The sequence below is a fragment of the Cnephaeus nilssonii genome (genome assembly GCF_951640355.1).
Source record: "Cnephaeus nilssonii genome assembly, chromosome: 19".
NCBI classification, from domain to species: Eukaryota; Metazoa; Chordata; class Mammalia; order Chiroptera; family Vespertilionidae; genus Cnephaeus; species Cnephaeus nilssonii.
In genome coordinates, this window is record NC_137090.1 from 10,774,811 (window position 1) to 10,797,322 (window position 22,512).

Here is a 22,512-nt window from a genome sequence, read left to right on the forward strand (position 1 = left end):
ACAAAACATCTTAACCACTGTTCATTGTCCCCAGCTGCTCTTACCAAAGCTTTGAAGGGGAATTATACTCCAGGCAGCTATTAGTGGTAAAGGAAACAATCTTCTATAATCCACTCCTCACCCCAGCCTTTCCCCTCTACACTATCTGGCACCCACACATTTTATAGCTGTAAAGTACCTGCCAAAAAAAAAAAAAAAATACGACGTTATAGGAGCAAAATAGTATTTATGTCTAAATTAGATTTTACAATCTTTGTACTTACGTAGAAGACAATTTCTTCTATAGCAACAAGGTTTTTTTCCTAATTTATTTTCTCTTGGTCTAATATTAAAATATTTTAATATTACTTTAACACATTTACTTGATGGGCAGTGGGAAAAAGTCACCCTGGCACATGTGTGTGTGAGTGGTGAAGGAAAGCTAACCTAAAATCAGAAAAGGGAGAGCTGGCAAGATATTTGGTAAACGTAGGCCCTTAAGAACTCCTGTAGCTTCAGCCCTTGTCCCTGTTCTTGCTTAAAATTGGGATGAAATGAAACTGCCTTAATGTTTAAATATTCTCCTGAGTCGAGTGATTTTCTACATTGGCAAGGATTACACTGAGCTAAGCATACTCTAACCTGGTCTCCTAGCAACAAATATTAATGAGATGATAGGCTAGGGCTAAGTGATACAGTCCATTACCTAGGAAAAAAGCAAAATGGACTTAACATAGAGATCAAACCCAAAGAGATACTCACCTAATTCCCCTGAGATACCCAATAATAGACCACACGCTCAGAGAAGTCACACTGGCCCCAGTGCTCCCCTTAGTTATCATCTATTTATATAAGAGGCTAATATGCTAAGTGTCCCTCCACCCGTCTGACTGGTCGCTATGATGCACACTGACCACCAGAGGGCAGACGCTCAGCACAGGAGCTGCCAAGCTGCAGTGACTTGGCAGCGGTGGTTCTCAGGTGACACACCCCCAAACCAGAGAGGAGGGAGCCCGATTCATCGTGGGGCCACACGCTTCCACCTTCCGCCATGGGTTATATTGCTGGGGCACTGTTGGTCCCGAATCTGGTTTGCATTCCACACCCTGTATGACAGCAACTTTACAGAGTGCCCTCTTGCACTCTGGGACCCCTCAGAGGATGTCAGAGAGCAGGTTTCGGCCTGATCCCCACAGGCCAGGCTGAGGGACCCCACCTGCCGGAGGGACCCCGCTCACTCTGCAGACACCGTTGACCCTAGGTGCGGCGGGCTGGGGAGGGACCTCGGGAGGTTGGCTCCAGGGCGTGTCTGGCCCCGTCTTGCCCAGTCCTGCTCCGCCGGCCACCTTCTAATTAATTTCCTTTCAATGTGCACTAGTATAAATATGAAAATAATGTCTTTACATGCATATAGTGCTTTATAGTTTAGAATGTATTTCATATTTTATAGATGAATAAGTTGAAACAAATGACCTGCTAAAAGTGGAAGCAACCTAAATGTTCATCATTTGGTGAATGGGTAAATAAAAATGGTATATCCATACAATGGGATATTATTTGGCAATAAAAAAGAATGAAGTATGGATATATGTCACAATATGGATGAACCTTGAAAACATGCTAAGTGAAAGAAGTCATCCATGAAAACATACATACTATATGATTCCATATTTATGAAATGCCCAGAATAGGCAAATAGTCTATAGAAACAAAATAGATAAGTGTTTTCCTAGGGCTGGGGGTTGGGGGAAATGGAGAATGACTGCTAATGGGTATGGAGTTTCTCTGGGAGATAAAGAAAATGTTCTAAAATGTATTGTGGAGATGGTTGCACAACTCTGTGAATGTACTAAAAACCACTGAATTTACACTTCAAATGGGAGAATTGTATGCTATGTGAATTATATCTCAAGTTGTTATATTATTTAAAAGGTTTAAAAAAAACACTTGCTAAGGTCATACATTGGCTCACGGTAGGGTGTCTTAAATAACATATGGCACAGAGCAAACTCAACAGTTGAACTTGGTTAGAGTACACTCATCTCAGTTCAACTCACTGCCACAACAGTGTTGGGGTCTCCCCTGTCTCGGGCTGGAGACAGCAGCTTCCGTTGTGATTAACAGGGTCAGGGCAATTAGTGGCCAGCAGCGTTAGTGGTCTCTAGGAATATCTATTCTGTGAAGATGAATGTATCCAATAAGCTTGGGGGAAAGAGCCACCGGCCCACAAATCCCAGGTAATCATATTAAGAGATCCAGCCTGCTCTGTCTAATGTTATTACTTTCTCACTGTGGAAAGAAAGAATATGACACTCCAGGGAATCAAGTCTATTGTTTATTCAGTCAATCCACATTTATTGGGCACCCATAGTGTGCAGAACTAGTATAGGGTCAGGATTACAAAAATAGAAGACAAGTTTTTCCTTTGAAGGATCTACAAGATTAATGAAGACATTCTCTCTCCCCTAAGGGGAACTCACACTGCTGGGGTAGAGAGTCTCAGTTTTCAGGGGGTCTCCTAATATGGAGAAAAGAGATAGTCACCCACAAAGCAATTTAAGGACACAAGGATAAGGGAAGTCTTCTTGCAAACTGAGGACATAGAGCTATGAGACCTAATGGTTAATTAAGTTCTAATCAAAGCCCAAGTTAATGATGTCTTATAAGGGTGTGCTTTGGAAGAGGTTGAGAAATAGAAATGACAGATAAGCCCAGCTTAGTGGTTGAACATCGACCTATGAACGAGGAGGTCACAGTTTAATTCCCAGTCAGGACACATGCCTGGGTTGTAGGCTTGATCCCCAGTGTGGAACATGCAGGAGGCATCTGATCAATGACTCTCTCCCATCATTGATGTTTCTATCTCTCTCTCCCTCCCTTCCTCTCTGAAATCATAAAAATCTATTTTTTAAAAAAACACTTTAAATTACATACTAAATATTGTGCTTAACACTCTTAGAATTCCACAATTATAGAAATGGAGAATAGGCTAGTGGTTGCTAGGGGTTAAGACAAGGCAAGGAGAGGGAGAAGAGAGATGGGTGTGGTATGAAGGGCTACCCAAAGGTCCTTCTGATATAACTGTATCTCCGCTGTGCTGGTGGCTACACAAACCTGCACACGATAAACTCCACAGTACACACGGGTGAGAACCAGTGAAATGGGAAATCTGCTGGATTGCACCAATGTCAATATCCTAGTTGTGATATTGTAATAAAGTTTTACAAGATACTGGGGGAAACGCAATAAAGGGTACACGGAATCTCTGTACTACTTACAACTGCATATGAATCTACAATTATCTCAAAATTTGAAATTTAATTAAGAAAGAACAGGAGCTTCAAAAGAGCATGTCGAGTTGAGAAAATTACCCCCACCCACATGATGAGAGCAGGGTGTTCCCACTGGGGCACAATGAGAGAGGAGGCGGGAAAGCCAGTCTGGGAAGAGCCTTGTATTCCGTTCGGAGGAATGATCTGGACTTGGCCCTACTGTAGGTAATAACGAGCTTTTGAGATTTCTTTTTTTTTTTTTTTAATATATTTTATTGATTTTTTTTACAGAGAGGAAAGGAGAGGGATAGAGAGCTAGAAACATCGATGAGAGAGAAACATCGATCAGCTGCCTCCTGCACACTCCCTACTGGGTATGTGCCTGCAACCAAGGTACATGCCCTTGACCAGAATCGAACCCGGGACCCTTGAGTCTGCAGGCCGACGCTCTATCCACTGAGCCAAACGGGTTAGGGTGCTTTTGAGATTTCTTAACAGGGGAGTGGAGAAATCAGATTTGTATTCCAGAATAGTCCCTGTGGTTCTAGGTGTAGAAGCACTGTGGAGAGTGAATTGGCTGCCTTGTGCTGAATTCGATTATTCCTGCCTAATCTTCGAGCAGCACCATCTAGTCCCTAATTACAATGTCCTCCGTGCTTTTGTAATTAAATGGTCAATTCCCTGGCATCGGCCAGTGGGCCCTGCACACGTCTGACCAAATATCCGGCTGGCCACGCTGTGCTTCCTGGCAGTTGCTTCCTGTTAGTCAGCCTGTGGGAGCCCTGGGGACACACCTTCATTTGAACAGCATCTCAGAATAGACGGGGGAGGGAAAGCCAGTGCAAACATGTGACCAAATATACTGCAAAGAGGAGCTAGAATTTGTTTTCAGTCTTCGTGCTTCTGCTCCCCGCCCTTGGCTGGGAAAGGCATTTTCCAATTGCATTTCTTTTTCTTTTGATGGGTGCCTGTCTTGTGCCTCTGATCAGCTCCCAGGAACAGGGACAGACTCTGTTCTCTGTTCCTTGACCTCATTGCAAATCTCTGGCTCCAGGAGTCATCATGCATTACATTATTTAAACCCAACATACATGGAGCGTTTCCTATAAACGCTATTGCCGTCCCCTTTTGTAGAGGAGGGAGCCAAGGCTCGGTGAGGATGAGGACTGGAGGAAGGCTCGCAGCCGCAGGAGGCCAGGCTGCACCTGGATTTAGGTTTCCCACCCTGCTGTTGGGGAAACAGCAAACCCTGCTGTGGGGGATGGGAGGGTGGGGGTGGGGCCTAACTTCCTGTCTCCCAGCCATTCTGTCCTCCCTGCAATAAAGTTCACAGTCCAGGAAATTCTCTGCAAATGACAAAGACTCTGAAATTTTCCCTGAATAAATAAGAACTGTTTGGGGGCGGGGAGGGGGCAGCTCCCTCGCTATTTGCCATCCCTTCAGCTGATGCTCAGTAACTCTTTATATATATTTTTTAAATTGATTTCAGAGAGGAAGGGAGAGGGTAGAGGGAAATAGCAATGATGAGAGAGAATCATCGATTAGCTGCCTCCTGCATGCCCCTCACCGGTGATAGAGCCCACAACCTGGGTATGTGCCCTGACAGGGAATCGAACCGTGACCTCCTGGTTCATAGGTCGGTGCTCAACCACTGAGCAACACTGGTCAGGCTCAGTAACTATTTGCTAGTAGCCAGGCTTTCCAGCTTACCATCAAGTCAGGATAAATCCTCCTAAAGAGGCCTAGGGACATTCAGGCCCAGATCCTGGCCAATCCTCCGTGGGGGAGACGTGGGGGAGGGGGGGGCTCAGCCCTGCCACCTCACCCCTCCCTTCCTTTCTTTCTTCTTTCCAAGGGTTTTTTCAGCTCAGCTCCCTCTCAGCCAAAGAGAAGCAACTGTTAATGTTAAGCAGTAGAGAGGTTTAGGTAGGGGCTTAAACAGAAATTGACTCCGGTCCAGGAAATAGTTAGTTATACTGTAAATGGGCACCTTGGCAAGGCAGGGGCTCCATCTCCTGCTGGCAAACCGTAGGTAATGCCAAACAGCATCTGTTTATCAACTGTCATGGATTCAGGAAGCCAAACAGACCCACCTGCCCATCACCCGTCACCAGGGCATCTCCTCCAGGCGGGGCCTTCGGAAATGACCACCCCTGAGATGAAAATGCTCCTGGGAGGAAACTGAGGAGGCGCTTTTACTATTTGCTCAGGCTTCACACCCTTCATTGTCAGGAAATTCTTCCTGTAGCCAACTCCAGTCTCTGGAAACCTAAATGCAGGCTGAACAATAGGGCTGTTTTTGTTGTTGTTCCCTATCTGCTCTTTAATATCTCCTTTTAAAATAAGAGGCCTTGCCCTAGCTCAGTGGTCGGCAAACTGTGGCTCGCCAGCCACATGCGGCTCGTGAGCCACGGTTTGCCGCTCTGTTGACTAATGAGTTTGCCAACCACTGGTTGAGGGCAATCCTTGTTACTGACCATTATCTTCGTGGGCTTAGCTCTGGAGCCCTCAGCAGGAAGAGGGGAAACTGGACCTCAGCAGCCTCTGACTCAGTGGGCAAGCGCCCTGAGCCCTCTGGCGGACAGACTGGGGTTCACGTAACACTCCACTCCTTACTCCCTCCCAAGGCCTTTCCCAGGGCATAAGGGCCCTTTAGGACTGCCCACATCATATCAAAAATAGTAAGATGCATTCCTATCCCACGTGAAATGAAATTACGCGTAAACTGTGTACAAGTGGAGTTGCAGTTGATTGGCTGACCTTTTGTTTTATAGCCATTTATTTAAATATTTGTAAATTTCCATTTTGCAATTTCCTGTTTTCATTTTGAAGCTAGTAGTTTCAACCATACTTCCTAGACCCTGAGCCTCTGTCTAAGGGGTGGGCCGGCAGTGCCTCTAGTAGGTTAGATTCCCAAGTCCTGGAGCCCATCCGGACCATGCCCTATCTATATCTATCTCTACCTGCCTATCTCTATCTCTATTAATTTATCTATACATCGTATATATTATCTATCATCTATCTATCTATCTATCTATCATCTATCTATCTATCTATCTATCTATCAAGCTGCCTAGGGGAGAAAAGCGACTGGGCAGAGGCTAGAGAAAAAACGGGCGTGATGCGAGACTGCCCTCTAGAGGTTGCTCCAAGAAGGTGCAGGTGAGGAGCCCCCTCTTCTATCAGGCTGAGATCAACCCCACCACTCATTGACATTTACTGAGCGTCTGCTTATACCAGGCACCATGTCCGTGCTCTGGGAACAGAGGGTAACAGGAAGAGAATAAAGCTCATTCCTGTCTCTGGGAAGTCACCATTTTGTCATGGCCACTGCAAACACATCAACACATGATCACAATTCCGTGCGATGCCTATGGTAATAGACGTGTGTACTAAGTTCTGTGGGAGCACCGCGGGAATGGGAATAAGTCTGGGGCCGTAAGAGTAGGCATCACAGGGGAAGTGATATTTAACTTGGGCCTTGAAGGAGGAGTAAGAGTTTGCTAGGCAGCGCTGGAGAGGAAAGACATTCCAGGCACAGGGAACCGCATGAGCAAAGGCAATGACTGTAGAAGTGCAGGCTTGTTGGGGGGCCAGTGAGAGCTGTGGTGTAGCTGGAGCGTGCATAGTCTGGAACAGTACAAGACCCACCTAGAGAGGCAGGTGGGGCCAGATGGAGAGGAAACTAGCATTGGAAAAATAAGAACGTGACGCTCTGGCCGGGCTCCTGGGCCAAACAAGAGGGAGGAACCTCTCTCCGTCCCCACTGCCGGGGCTAGGTTAAGATCTGGCATTGACCTCCTTATTTCTCCTCCCTCCCACCTCCTACTTGCCCCGCCCCGGTGCTACCTAAGGAAGCTTCTAGATCGTGAGAGAATCTGTTCTTACTTCCCCCTGCTTAAACCTCTTCATCAACATGCACAAGACAAAAGTAAACTCCCCGCCTCACATACAAGGGGGTGAGTTTGGGGTTCTTTCAAGTAGCAAGGACCTGAGCCGCAGTGAAGTGATTGACATAATGGGGGGTTGTTAAGAGGCCAACGGGGAAGGCCAGGTCGTGCCAGGGGGGAAGGTGACTGGTCCACAAGGCCACAGTGCAGCTGTGGGGAAGGCAGTGCTTTACTGGCAGGCATTACAATTCCTAGGAAAGTGCATGAGCGTGACATGTCTGAAAGCTGAACAGCCGATGTATGCGTTAAGGGAAATAAAGTTCTGGTCCGAGAGTGCAAAAAAAAATAAATCTCACAATACCTACGTATGGCTTCGAAGCAGAATAAAATAGTGACTAAGAGCACTGATTCTAACCCTAACCGGTTTGGCTCAGTGGATAGAGCGTCGGCCTGCGGACTCAAGGGTCCCAGGTTCGATTCCGGTCAAGGGCATGTACCTTGGTTGCGGGCACATCCCCGGTAGGAGGTGTACAGGAGGCAGCTGATCGATGTTTCTCTCTCATCGATGTTTCTAACTCTCTTTCCCTCTCCCTTCCTCTCTGTAAAAAATCAATAAAACATTTTTTTTTTTTAAAAAAAGAGTACTGATTCTAGGATCAGATGGTCCTGGCTCCATCACTTACTGCCTATGAGGTTCTGGGCAAAATTAATTGACTGCTCTCCGCCCCAGGTTCCTTTCTAAAACAATGGCATAGAACCTATCTCAGACATAACTGTAGATTAAACGCCTTACACATGCCAAGTGTATGGAACAGGGTGTCCACATAATAACCACTCAATAAACGTCCTTTGTTATGATTCATGCAGACACTGGGACAGAGAGTTCTAATTACCCCCTGAAGCACCACCCCATACTACCCACTCTCCCTTTCTTCCCGTGTCCTGGAAACCCCGCCCTTAAGCTTTAGTAGGATAAGTTGGTAGTCCAGCCAGAGACCAGATTTTATGACCCTCCTTGCAGCGAGGTGTGGCCACGTGACTAAGTTCTGGCTTAAGGGGAGGTGAGCAACAGTGAGGTGCGCATGCACAACTTCTGGATTGCATCTTCAGAAAAGAGAAAGTAGCTTGTTCTCTTCACATCCTCCCTTCCTGCTGATTGAGATGTGGCCTAGACACAGAGATGGAAGCCACACGTTGAGGATGGCAGAGACACCCTAAAAGCCCTGGGCTGCTCCCCTCCTACTGCTTCATGAGAAAGAAATGACCTTAATAGCAAAGTATTAAAAACAACTAAGCGAGGAAGTGAGGGAAGGAAGCCAACACGGGAAGTGTTAATGAGCAGATGACTGCTGTAGGCAGCTGGGGTTCCATCCTGTATAGAATCCACCTCAGAGTTGCCCTAACCAGGAGTGAGAAAGCTGGGGTATTCATCCACCAAATCCTACCCATCATCGGTTGAGGGCTATCCCCAGAGCTGTTAATTCCCAACTCCCAACATTGCCCGCTCCTGGCCTGCCCCAAGGAGGCCAAGCATGCTTCAGCAGCACAGTATGCCCCAGGTGGGAAGCTGCAGGTACTTGACATACAGACCACCTGTGTGTAAGGCAGGCCTAAAAGGGAACAGAGCACGTGGAAGGGATGGGGCTGGGGGGGGGGGGGGGGCACTGACGTTGTCTGCCACAGGACTAACAAGAACGGAGTCTCCTTTCTTTAGGCAAGGGGTGAAGTTCCTCAAGAAGAGGCCGGGGTGCACTGTCCTGAGAGCCTCTAAGAGGGGCGAGGGGGGAGGACTGAGGAGACAGACAAAGCTGGGTGAGAGGGAGAGTCCACATTAAACACCTCCTTTCTAAGGCCTACGACGGGAGTCCCCTCCCTTGTATGACGCAGTGGAACATGGGAAATAAAATTACTGTCCCTTTTTTCACACTCCACAGCTCTTCTGAGCTCCTTCATTCATGGTTGCCTCGAGTGTGTTTTGTGAAGGGAAGACAGGCCCATATTTCACCAGGGTGTTCTGCTGAGACAGCCAGTTCACCCTCTGCCTAGACTTCCAGGTGGAGTAGCTGCTAGTCACTACCCCCCACCCACCCACACCCCCGTGTCAGCGCTGCCTGAAGACTCTCTCCTGTCATGGCCACCCAGCAAGTGCAGCAGTTCCGAGCATCAATCCACACAACGTCCAGAGAGAGAAACCTAATTATTTATCCCTGTTGTGTCTCTTTCTTGGAAACCCCCTGGCAGGATTCCCTTCATGTATCATTGACCAAACTTGGGTTCTGTGTAGAGGGCCCAACCATCTCAGTTGGCCTGGGACCAGGGGGTGTTCTGGGATGTGGGCCTTCCATGCCAAAACAAAGACACCCTCCAGAGCTCCCCACAGGCTCAGATTGAAGCTGATCTCCAAGTGAGACCGTATCCTTGCTTCTCTTTTCCCTGCTGCCCCTCATTTCCTGAGGACAGCCTGTCCATCAACCACTTGCACAAGCATCCCTGTCTCAGGCTGTGCTCTAGTGAATCCAGTGGAGGACACCTGACCACTACCGAACCAGTCAGCGGCAGGGAAAATGAAATCACCGTGACTCACTCAGGTTCTGCCCCGGGGCTGGGCTCGAGTTCCCGGCTGCTGACACACATAACACTGTGGAGAAGGAACGCCGGGCTCAAAACAGATGATTAAGAAGGAAGAAGAGGAAAACATGATTATTGGTAAGGACATCGAATCCACAGAGGTGCTCTAGGAAGTAATGCTCTCAGGGGAGGGGAAAAAAATCAGTTGGGAATTTAAGAAGGAGGAGGAGGAGGAGGAGGAGGAGGAGGAGGAGGAGGAGGAGGAGGAGGGGGAGAAATCCTGTTACATCTAGGCTACCCACTGTATAAGGTGCAAAGTTTGGGATTTTATGAAAGTTAAGCCACAGCTTAACATATTTAGTTAAAGAAAAACAAATGCGCCCTAACCGGTTTGGCTCAGTGGATAGAGCGTCGGCCTTTGGACTCAAGGGTCCCGGGTTCGGTTCCGATCAAGGGCATGTACCTTGGCTGTGGGTATATCCCCAGTGGGGGGTGTGCAGGAGGCAGCTGGTTGATATTTCTCTCTCATCGATGTTTCTGACTCTCTATCCCTCTCCCTTCCTCTCTGCGGAAAAATCAATAAAATATATCTAAAAAAAGAAAAGCAAATGCTTCTGTGACCCTTACTATGTGCCAAGCAGTGTTCTACATACTTGATAAATATTAATTCGTTTAATCTGCTAAATAGTCTTGTATAAGAAATGGAAACACAGAGACGTTAATCAACTTGTCCAAGATCACCTGGATGGTAAGTAAGCTGCAGCCAGACAGATCAGCTGTTATCTATCAATGGTCCAGGTCCGTGGTCGGCAAACTGCGGCTCGTGAGCCACATGCGGCTCTTTGGCCCCTTGAGTGTGGCTTTTCCACAAAATACCACGGCCTGGGCGAGTCTATTTTGAAGAAGTGGCGTTAGAAGAAGTTTAAGTTTAAAACATTTGGCTCTCAAAAGAAATTTCAATCGTTGTACTGTTGATATTTGGCTCTGTTGACTAACGACTTTGCCGACCACTGGCCCAGGTAACCAAAGTGGTAAAACCAAGGGCGACCTCTCTGAGATTTTCACAGTCCAGATCAAGAATTAGCCTTGAGCAGAAACCGGTTTGGCTCAGTGGATAGAGCGTCAGCCTGCGGACTCAAGGGTCCCAGGTTCGATTCCGGTCAAGGGCATGTACCTTGGTTGCAGGCACATCCCCAGTAGGGGGTGTGCAAGAGGCAGCTGATCGATGTTTCTCTCTCATCCATGTTTCTAACTCTCTATCCCTCTCTCTTCCTCTCTGTAAAAAATCAATAAAATATATTTAATAAAAAAAAAAAGAATTAGCCTTGAACCCTGCAGAATTGTGCCGTCAGATTCTCTGGTTCTGGATACCGCCTCCACACCCGAGAATGAAGTTTAGAGCAATGATTAGAAAACTGAAAGCTCTTAGCTGTTGGAATGAGGATATTGACTCATCCATTCACAGGTATTGATTGAACTTCTCTGGGCCAGATACTGTTCTAAACACTGTGAAAAAAATAGGCAAAGATCTCTGCTCCCTGCCTTAAGGAGCTTAAATGTAGGAGGGAGAAGGATGATAAACAGTAAACAAACAAATTTGCATTTGTTTGTTATAGTCAAAATAGAAAAGTGGTCAGAAGATGCTAAGTACTATGGCGGAAATCACAGAGCCCAGTAAGAAGTTTGGGGAGAGCAGGGAAGACCTAGTTGCAATTTTAAATAGGGAGGCCAGAGCGGACCTCATTGGAAAGGCAAGATTTGAGCAAATATATGAAAGAAACTAGGGAGTGGATTTAAAGGGGAAGAGCAAGAATATGGAAAGGTGAGCAGAGAGTTGTAGGACAGGTCAGACGAGCAACCGAGGACCAAGGGGGGGGGGGGGTGGGGTGGAGTTTAAGGGACCTTGCTTTTCTCTGAGACCAATGGCAGAATTCTGAGCAGAGGAGTGATTTGGTGTACTTATACAGCAGCTCTTCACTTAACGTCCTGAGCAGGTTTTGTGACTGAATGATATATAACCGAATCGATTTTACCATAGGCTAATTGATATAAGCAAGAGTTAAGTTCCTACGCAACTCATCTGCATGATAAGGAAAGGACATTATTCAGGGACTTGCTGTATCTTGAAAGGATCTCTCTGGCTTCTGGGTAGATGAGATTAGATGGTAAATAAACAAGTAAAAGCAAGGCAAGCAAGTGTTAGGTCTGCGCAGTAATCCAGCTGAGAAAATAAAGGGGACTCGAGCTAGAGCTGTGGCACAGGAGGTGTGGAGAAGTGGTCAGATCCTAGACAGAATTTGAAGTCAGATCCAGAATGGTTTGGTGTGTGTGTTTGGGGCGGGGGGGGGGGGGGGGGGGGGGGGGGGGAGACCGAGAGAGAGAGAGAGAGAGAGAGAGAGAGAGAGAGAGAGACCGACTCAGGTCTCTCCAAATCTTCCATTGAGCGCCCTCTGTCGGACAAATGTGAATTGCCTCCCATTTAAAAAGAACTTACTAGTAGCGTGGAATGAAAGGTTGCGGAATTAACCTTCCAAGGCAGATTAGAGGAGAAAGGCTCCCATCAGACCCCTCACTCCCATTAGCCACCATCCATATCCTGAGGTTAAGGCTCTTGTTAGAAAGAAGTTGGTATAACCCCTAGTCCCGCCCAGCTCTGAGTCTTTACCAGGCCTGGAAAATTATCGAACACAAGATTTCTAGTTTGGGCTCTTTAGCAGAGACCTCTCAAATGAAATGCTCAGGCTGCCCAGGTTTTATGGGAATTGTAGTACCAGACAAAAATATACAATGTTGGCAGAGGCCTGGAACTTTCTTAATCCAATGTTGTAGGAAGACTCAAAAAAAAGAATACCAGCAGTAATAGGAATAGGAAGCAGATGGCTCAACCTACACAGCTCCCTATAGGAGACCCTATCCATTAATGGGTCTTCTTTGGAACAGTCCTGGAGGATGCTGTTGTACAGGGGAAGCCCTCCAGGCCGATAGATCATAAGTACCAACGAGATCATTCCACTGCCCAGGAAGTGAGTTACATAATGTGCCTATGAGATCTGCTGATTCTAGTATAGACTTGTCCAAGAGTGCTTAGAGTAGCTATTGTGATTATCTTTTTTTTTCCTTTCCCAGTATCGTATATGAGTACTGATTACTAGTAGGTACTGCTAATCAAAACTAAAACTGAGATTTTAATAAGAACTAAAACTGGGATTTTGTTATGGCCATTAATATATAAGGAAATGTACCTTATAATTGAGCATGGGTGTTTAGAAATATTTTGGGGTTGGAGAAATTCAAGAAAATTAAGCGAACATGCTTAGTAAGTGAAACACTGGGAGATACAAAATTGATTGAAATATATATATTATACCATTTGACACTTTTTCCATCATAAGAGAGAGAGAGGGAGGAATTGAGCTGGAACTTTGAGAAGAACTTTGTGCAAAGATAATGACTGAGATCCGTAGACTAAATGTCTAAGTTATGGACGAAATGAAATTCAATGAACCTAGGTACTCAGAAAGGTCTTGGTGAACCAAGTGTCCATGAGTCTGTCCTGACCTTGCACCACATGAGACCTTGCTGCATGGAAGGAAGCTCCACGTGAGCACGTGGTGGGGGCAGATGGCAGTTATATCTATTGTTCGATCCATAAATGACAGGATGATGTGGGGCCAGCCCAAGGTAAGACTGAGCTTGAACTAGAAGACTGGACATCTCTAGATTATAATCCTTGGGGAATGGCTGCCTCTGGATACTAACTGAACATGGATGATTTAACTTAGGGAAGATGAGTTATGGTTGTCCTTGAAGTGGTTGGGTCGTGCTTGGTGGGGGTCATCTTAGGCCATATTAGGAGGAAGGTATGTGTGTGTCTGTAAGTATCTATGTGCACACGTGTGTGATATACACATGTGGTGGACAAAGTGGCCTAGCATGTAGTGGAGATCTTTTGGGATATCTGCCTGGCTATGAGTCTTCACTTTCCCTTTTCTAGATATTGCCCCTCAGTTCTTGGACTCCAACAGTCACATTTGAAAGGTTGTTTGGGTTTTGTTTTGTCTAAATGCATGGTTGTTGTTCTTTTTTTACTATATCTTTACTGATTTCAGAGAGGAAGGGAGAGGAAGAAAGAGATAGAAGCATCAATGATGAGAGAAAATCATTGATCAGCTGCCTCCTGCACACCCCCACACTGGGGCTGAGTCCGAAACCCAGGCATGTGCCCTGACCAGGAATCCAACCATGACCTCCTGGTTCATAAGTCAATGCTCAACCACTGAACCACTGGGGCTAGGTAGGTTTTAATGTTTTGATTTCTTATCTAATTGTATCATGAGAATGTGGTCTGTGTGATATTGATTCTTTGGTATTTATTGAACCTTGTCTTGTGGCTTAGTAAGTGGTCAATTTTTTAAGTGTCCATCTGTGCTTGAAAAGTGTGTCCACTCTAATTGCTGAGGGCAGAGTTCTATATAAGTTCAATAAATAAAGGTACTTAATTGTATTGGTCAAATCTTTTATATCCTAGTTAAATATTGGTCTGTTAGATCTGTCAATTACCAACAGAGTTGTGTTAAATCTCCCACCATGAGGATGAATTTCTCCTTTTAATTTTGTCAACTTTCACTTTATATGCATGTTATTAGATGCATATAGTTTAGAATTATATTCTCGCCAAAACCGGTTTGGCTCAGTGGATAGAGCGTCGGCCTACGGACTGAAGGGTCCTGGGTTTGATTCCGGTCAAGGGCATGTACCTTGGTTGTGGGCACATCCCCAGTAGGGGGTGTGCAGGAGGCAGCTGATTGATGTTTCTCTCTCATCGATGTTTCTAACTCTCTATCCCTCTCCCTTCCTCTCTGTAAAAAGTCAATAAAATATATTTTAAAAAAATAGAATTATATTCTCTTCATGAATTGAACCCTTTATTAATGTATATATGAGCCTCTTTTCTGTATAGTGCTTTTTGCTTAAAGGATATTTTGCCTGATGTTAATATAGTTATAAGGCCCGTTACTCTGGCCTACTTAAGGGCATTGCTTCAGAAATCCTCCTTTTTTTCCTCCTTTCTCATCAGTTTTTTCTCTTTCTGTTGGTTTATTCCAATCTGATAAAACCATGCTGCTATTTTTTTTTATCATAAAGAAAAATTCACTTGACCCCACCTCCTCCTCCAGCTATAGCTTTATTTCTTTGTTCCCCTTTACAGCAAAATTCTTCAAAAGAATGATATTTTGTCCTCTCCTTCCATTCTCTTATTTTTCTTATTCTTAGTTTTTTATTCACTATTTTACATTATGATTTTAGATAACCTGTTTTATAGAAATAGACTCATAGATACAGAGTACAGACTGACAGCTGTCAGAAGGGAAAGGGCTTGGGGGGCTGAGTGAAAAAGGTGAAGAGATTAAACAAAACCAAAAAACTCAAAAACATCGACAACAACAGTATGATGGTCACCAGAGGGAAATGCGGGTTGGAGCAGGTAGAAGCAGGGAAACGGGAGATAAATGGTGAAATGGTGATGAAAGGGGAACTTAACCTTGGATGGTGAACATATAAAGAAGATGTATTACAGAATCGTATACTTGAAACATTTATAATTTTATTAACCAATGCCACCACAATAAATTCAATAAAAATAAAATATAAATAACCTGTTGTTATTTCAGAAGAAATACACTAGCATTGTAGAAGATTAAAAACTGTAGATAAGCAAAAATAATAACATAAAAATATCATATTCTTGCCATGCTGAGAGTTTCAGTGTTAATAACAGTAAACTTATAGTAATAACTTGATCTTTTATATATGTGTGTATTTTTTTAAATATATTTTATTGATTTTTTACAGAGAGGAAGAGAGAGGGATAGAGAGTTAGAAACATCGATGAGAGAGAAACATCGATCAGCTGCCTCCTGCGCACCCCCTACTGGGGATGTGCCCGCAACCAAGGTACAAGCCCTTGACTTGGAATCGAACCTGGGACCCTTGAGTCTGCAGGCCGACGCTCTATCCACTGAGCCAAACCGGTTTCGGCTATGTGTGTATTTTTAATGTATGGTTTTTAAATATATTTTTATTGATTTCAGAGAGGAAGGGAGAAGGAGAGAAAGATAGAAACATTAATGATGAGAGAGAATCATTGATCGGCTGCCTTCATGACCTACACTGGGGATTGAGCCTGCAACCAGGCATGTGCCCTGACTGGGAATCAAACCATGACCTCCTGGTTCATAGGTCCATGTTCAACCACTGAGCCACACCAGTTGGGCAGAACCTGTTTCAATATTGTTTGTTCATTTATGTTGTTCTTTAGAATTCACATATAAGTGAAATCATATGGTATTTGTATTTCTCTGCCTGACTTATTTCACTGAGCATAATACCCTCTAGGTCCTTCCATGATGTCACAAATGGTAAAATGTTATCCTTTTTTATGGCCAGCTAATGTTCCATTGTATATATGTACCACCGTTTTTTTTGTGTGTGTTTTTTTAAAAATATATTTTATTGATTTTTTACAGAGAGGAAGAGAGAGGGATAGAGAGTTAGAAACATCGATGAGAGAGAAACATCAATCAGCTGCCTCTTGCACACCCCCTACTGGGGATGTGCCTGCAACCAAGGTACATGCCCTTGACTGGAATCGAATCTGGGACCTTTCAGTCCACAGGCCGACGCTCTATCCACTGAGCCAAACCGGTTTCGGCATACCACAGTTTTTTTATCCACTTGTCTATTTATGGGCACTTGAGTTATTGATACATATATACAATGGAACATTAGCTGGCCATAAATAACACTGCAATGAACATAGGGTGCATATAGTCTTTCAAATTAGTGTTTTGGGTTTCTTTGGATAAATCCCCAGAAGTGGAATCACTGGGTCATAAGGCAGGTCCATTTTTATTTCTTATTTTTAAAATATATTTCTTTATTGATTTCAGAGAGGAAGGAAGAGGTAGAGAGAGATAGAAACATCAATGATGAGAGAGAATCATTGATAGGCTGCCTCCTGCACGCCCCCCACTGGGGATCAAGCCCGCAACCCAGGCATGTGCCCTTGGCCAGAATCGAACCCGAGACCCCTCAGTCCACAGGCCGACACTCTATTCACTGAGCCAAACTGGCGAGGGCCATTTTTAATCTTTTGAGAAAACTCCATACTGTTTTCCATAGTGGCTGCACCAATCTGCATTCCCACCAACAGTATACTAGGGTTCCCTTTTCTCCACATCCTGGCCAACATTTGTCATCTGTGAATTTATTAATGATAGCCATTCTGACAGGTGTAAGGTAATATCTCATTGTGGTTTTAATTTGCATTTCTCTGACAATTATTGATGTTGAGCATCTTTTCCTGTGTCTAATGGCCTTCTGTATGCCCTTTTGGAGAAGTGTCTATTCATATCCTCTATTTTTTTATTTTGGATTGTATATTTATTTTTTTTGGTGTTGAGTAGTATGAGTTCTTTATAAATTTTGGATATTAACCCCGTATTAGATGTATCATTGGCAAATATATTCTCCCATTTAGTAGGTTGTCTCTTAGTTTTTTTGATGGTTTCTTTTGCTGTGCAAAACGTTTTTAGTTTGATGTAATCCCATTTGATTATTTTTTCTTTTGTTTGCCGTTGAGAATTAAATTTTGTAAGAGGTGAAAGCACTTAACATAATGCTTGCCATATGGTGAGGTCTCAATAAATGGTAGTTTGTAACACTGAAAATAAGAGAAATTTGGTAATCTGTTCAGAGGTACATATCCACTTATGCCTGGAAAAGCCATGATAGGAATTCAAGTCTGTGGGATTTCAAAACTCCACACTGTTCACATTATATTATGCTGGCAGGTTATCTTAAGTCTCCTTAATCTTAAAATGTTTTTCTAAGAGTCCAGACTCTCCAGATTAGTATAATTTTTGATATTTTTCTGTTATAGTTTTAATGCATACTCATAAATCAAGCATATTACACCTCTCAGAATTAACTAATAATAGTCTTATTTTCTTCCAATCTTTTTTCCATAGTTTTTTCACAATGCTATACATACAGTCTTGCATTTTTCATGTCTTTCATCATGAAAATTTTCTCAATATAAAGTACTCTTCAGAAATATGATTTTAAATATCTGCTTATGTCATCAAGTGAAAGATAGCATAATTTATTGAGCCATTTACTTGTTTCCAATTTCGATAAACTCTGCAGTGCACATCCTTTAAATAGAATCTTTGCACTTCTGATTATTTCTTCAGGACAAATTCCCAGAAGTTATATTCTTGGGTCAAAAAGGATAGTAAGAGTTTAAAAAGGCTCTCAATTCCTCAAGAATTTCTGGATCAAGGAGAATGGACCATTCAAAGCCTTCCAATGAATGTTGCCAAATTTCTTTCGAGAAAGGTTTTCTATTTCATACTCTCAGCAGCAGTATAGGAGATTGCCTGGCTCACATTAATAAAAGGAACTCTGCTCTTTTGATAGTTGCGAAATGTTGCGTTTAAACTTCTATTTCTTTGATTAGTGGAGTTGAACGTTTTTTCCTTCAATTTATAATACTTTAGTGAATTGCTTATTCCTATCCTTTGCTTGTTTTTCTATCAGGGTACTGTTTATCCTTAGAATGTTTTCACAATACAAAATAATACTTAAAACAAAAAACATCTGGTTGCTAGTGCACGACTGCAGAACACCAGCAGAAGCCCACCAGCGAACTTCCGAGGCCAGCGGGCAGCCTTTATTCCCCACGGCGGAAGCACGGTTTCCACAAATCACCCACGCGGGAATTGCTGCAAAGGCGTTGGCACCCCCAGCCCCGCAAAGAGCTTCTCGCGGGATCTCAGCTGTCCTTGGGCCTACGACCCGACTACAAATCCCAACATGCAACGCGCCTCAAGGCCCAAGCGCTCGAATGAAGTCTCGGGTCCAAGGTCATGTGTCTGTCTGCGTAAGAAGGCGTCCGGTCGTCTCTCTCACGCCCCTTTCTGCCGCTTCCATCTTAGTCGCCATTTTGTGCGGGAGGTTATGGAACCTCCGAGTCCCGCCGACTCTATGGTCGAGCATTTCAGAGATCAACCAATCGGGAGCCAGATCTCGGGAGAAAACCCCGCCTTTACCCGCAGGGAGGCGGGAAATGCCACGAAGCTCCTATGAAGAGAGAGGAAGGGGCTGCGGAAAACCAATAAGGAAAGAGGAATTGAGGACGTTAACCAATGGGGGCGCGGGGGGATTGCGGCCAATGAGAGTCGGGGGACCCCGAGACACGTGGGTGGGGGAGCTGAGCTCTGAAACCTAGAGCTAAAGCTGGGAGGTGAGTCAGTCACCTTGAGCCGGGCGAGCGCCGTGGTCTGAGCAAGGGCAGCAGGGCTGTGGGAGTGCAGGTGACTTGGGGCCTGGAGCCAGCGATTGGCAGAGGCGTGGGCTGGGCTGTGTGGACGGGCGTTTGCCCCCCAGGGCCGGGAGAGACGGTGGGCATCTGTAGCCTTAACAATTAATGCCAATTACCAACGGAAATGAGCGACTAACTGTCCCGACTTAGGCGGGCGGAGCAGCATGGCTGTGTAAAATGAACGAGGACCCTGCACGGCCCCTGCCCAGTGTCGGCCTCCCGTCTTCCCGGGAGACCGTCCTCTTTCGCAACATTTCCCTCCTGGGGCTCGGGCTTCCTTCCGCTACTTCCGATCCGCATGACCTTCCTTTGCAGACCCGCCACGCTGAGCGTGGTGGGCCCGGGAGCTCGCGCCGTCCCTCTGACCTCTAATGCTGGGCCCGGTGCTAGGAAGAGCGTGGTCCAGGGGTGACGGGCGCGAGTGAAGGGGACGACCGAAGGTCGCCACTCTAAGGAAATAACCAGACTGTCCATGGAATTTTCTCTTTTCCTCTGCAGACTGGGAAAATGCAGACCACCGGGGCACTACTCATTCCTCCGGCTCTGGTAAGCTGCGGCTCCCGGGCGCTCTGTAGTGCCAGGTGTGGGAGCCATCACTGTGTAATGAATGAACTGAGGTGACGTTGGCTCTTTGGGGAGGTTGTCGGATGTGATGCAGTTAACCCCTATTTTTTTTTTTTTTTTTGGATCGGTAAACCAAACTGTCTTGGCTTGGGAATGTGGTCAGAGAGTCTGGATCTGACCTTTACCCCCAGCCTGGCCCACGGATACAGTGATTTTCTACCTTGGCTGCTCATTAAAATCAACTGGGGAGCCTTAAAAAGTACCGATCCCCAGGCTTCACAGACTCTGGGAAGAAGGATGGAACCCAGGCATCTGTGTTTTTTAGAACTCCCCAGGTGATTCCAATGCCCAGCCAAGTTTGAGAACCACTGCGCTAAAAAAATATGTCAGGAAAACCATGTAATAAAGGGCTCTGCTTAGGTGGCTGTTTCAGGAGCCTCTGCAGGCTTCAGGGTATGTAACAGTGAGCACCGTTTTAGCAAAATAAGATTTCCCCCCTTCTGATTCCTTTGGTGATCTAGGCACAGACCCCTCCTGTACCTGGTTTGATACCGGTGTGGGGTTTTGCTCATTCTGAGATACTGATTAGGGCTGTGCCCATAGAAGTGAACTTTGGTACCCAGTTTTACATGGGAAGGTTGCCACCGCTGACAACACCAGGGTCTCAGGATAGCTGTCTGGTGCAGGCCTCGTGGTAGAAACAGGAATACTTTAATTGACCTTGAAATACATTGGACTTTTTCTGTTTCTAACATTTGTAGTCCTTCTTAATAGAAGCTCAGCACTTGGGTTTGGGGTGGGGGGTTTCCTTGCCTGATTTGGGGGGACATGTCTTTCTCATTTTACAGATCCGCTGCTGTACCAGGGGTCTGATCAGGCCTGTGTCTGCCTCCTTCCTGAGTAGGCCAGAGATCCCATCTGAACAGGTAAAGGAGTATGGGCCCTCTAGTGAATTTCTCCAGACAGATGTCCTTCAAGTTAGTTGAGTTGCCTTTAGGCCAAAGTGGGAGGGGAGTTAGAAAATCTGTGGTGCTTTAAATAGTGCTAAGTACCCCAAGGTAAGCATTGTGGGTGAGAAACTTGCAAAAGTGAGGCTTCCCTAACCCATGACATTTCCCTAGCCCTCTCTGAGAACGGACCCTAAGAGTAATTCCCAGCATGCTCTGCAGTCTGAGCATTTTGTACTTGCCAGGCAGTTTGCCAACAGTTTCAGAGCTCAGGTGGGTGGGGTGAAGGGGGTGGAGTCAGCCACCTGTCCTTGTGCCTCACTATCTCCTTTATCTTCTCTCTCTCTCTCTCTTTCTCTCTCTCTCTCTCTCTCTCTCTCTCTCTCTCTCTTTCTAGCCTTCCTATAGCAGCTCCCCACTCCAGGTGGCCAGACGGGAGTTCCAAACCAGTGTTGTCTCCCGGGACATTGACACAGCGGCCAAGTTTATTGGTGCTGGGGCTGCCACAGTGGGTGTGGCTGGTTCAGGGGCCGGAATTGGAACAGTGTTTGGCAGTTTGATCATTGGCTATGCCAGGTGAGTTTGGAGGGGGTCTAGACTGTCTCTCATCGTAAATTCCACCCTATTTGGGGGAAGCTTCAGCAAGAGGAGATCCCTGTAGCTTCTGGTTTATTCTGTGCACCTCCTGTTTTCCCCAGGAGGAGAGGAGAAACCTCTCTGAACACTCTGAATCAGAGTTTAAACATGCTTCCAACCTGGCTCACTTAAACTTACCATGGCAGTGCTCTGCTTATCTGGCCAAGTCCCGAGGATATATGCAGGCGAGGCCCTCTCCCAGTTTCAGCCATCCCCGTTCACCGAACCTCCCTGAGTCCTCCACCACCACCCATGCCCTCACCCCTTCCTTTCCATCCGTCTTTGTCCCTGGCAGGAACCCGTCTCTCAAGCAGCAGCTCTTCTCCTATGCCATCCTGGGCTTTGCCCTGTCTGAGGCCATGGGGCTCTTCTGTTTGATGGTCGCCTTCCTCATCCTCTTCGCCATGTGAGGCTCCGTGGGGTCACCTACCCGTCCCTGCTGCTTCGATTCCAGGCCCGGTGCTGGAATGTGCCCATTAAACACAAGATTTCTCTAAACCCATATGCCTGTGCCTCTGTCCTTTGCCCTTGGGGAGGGTGTTGGTGGAAAGGTGGGACAAGATTGGGTCAGCTGTTGGTGATTAGGAACTCCTCAGGGCTGAGAAATGTCATTGCCGCGACTGTAAGAACACAGAGGTCCTCATTGTCTCCCAGGGAGAGCATGAGCTTGTCTAAGCAATAACTGCTGCTTTTTCCCTTCAAATTGAGTATAATAATATGTAACATTTTTGAGGGGTTCATTTGCACCAAGCTCTGTACCGAGTGTTTTATGTTTTTATCTCAACAACCCTATGAATTATAAGTACAGTGATTAGTTTCACAAATGGGGGAACTGAGGCTTAGGGAAGCAAAATAACTTGTGTACCATCACAGAGCTGGTAAGCGGCAGAATTAGGGATTCCCCCTCAGGCCAGCCTAAACCTTCAACTCTGCTGTCCCGTCTGTTTTACTCTTGGCCACCCAATTGAGGGAAACTTAGTCCCGAAGAAGTTAGAGATGGAGGTAGGCCTCCACCCACCTACATTCAGCCCTACTTGAAATCTCATTATCAGTTCGCCTTTTTGAGTGCCTAACTGTTCTTGAATAGAGCAGATGAGGCACACAGTCTCTGTTCTTGGAGAATTTACAATCTTAGCTTTGCTGGGGATAAGCAGGTGTTTTGCGGGGAGGGGAGGAGGAGCAAACTAACAAATTGCTTGAGAGCTTCGCGAAGCATCTTCTCAAAGTCAGCTCAGCAGGCTCTCCACTTGGCCAAAGTGGGACTGATAACC

General features: G+C 45.7%; 1 protein-coding gene across 2 annotated transcripts; it reads left to right on the top strand.

The window, feature by feature from the left end:
• Positions 1–18,928: 18,928 nt before the first annotated feature.
• Positions 18,929–21,737, top strand: ATP5MC1 (ATP synthase membrane subunit c locus 1). 2 transcript variants are annotated; one of them, XM_079799134.1, is made up of 5 exons: positions 18,929–19,016; positions 19,593–19,640; positions 20,507–20,584; positions 21,003–21,181; positions 21,537–21,737. In XM_079799134.1, exons 2-5 carry the CDS (start codon positions 19,602–19,604, stop codon positions 21,649–21,651), a joined length of 411 nt encoding a protein of 136 aa, XP_079655260.1. In that variant the 5' UTR covers positions 18,929–19,016; positions 19,593–19,601; the 3' UTR covers positions 21,652–21,737. The 2 variants fall into 2 exon arrangements, with proteins under 2 accessions (XP_079655260.1, XP_079655259.1); XM_079799133.1 differs by having other exon boundaries at positions 18,993–19,086.
• The last annotated feature ends 775 nt before the right edge of the window (positions 21,738–22,512 follow it).

What these genes read in the sequence shown, in the direction of transcription:
- ATP5MC1 (XM_079799134.1), top strand. Translation starts at nt 19,602, where the DNA reads ATGCAGACCACCGGGGCACTACTCATTCCTCCGGCTCTG. An exon ending in CAGAGATCCCATCTGAACAG is followed by an intron (nt 20,585 to 21,002) that starts GTAAAGGAGTAT and finishes CTCTCTTTCTAG; the next exon opens with CCTTCCTATAGCAGCTCCCC. An exon ending in TTGATCATTGGCTATGCCAG is followed by an intron (nt 21,182 to 21,536) that starts GTGAGTTTGGAG and finishes TGTCCCTGGCAG; the next exon opens with GAACCCGTCTCTCAAGCAGC.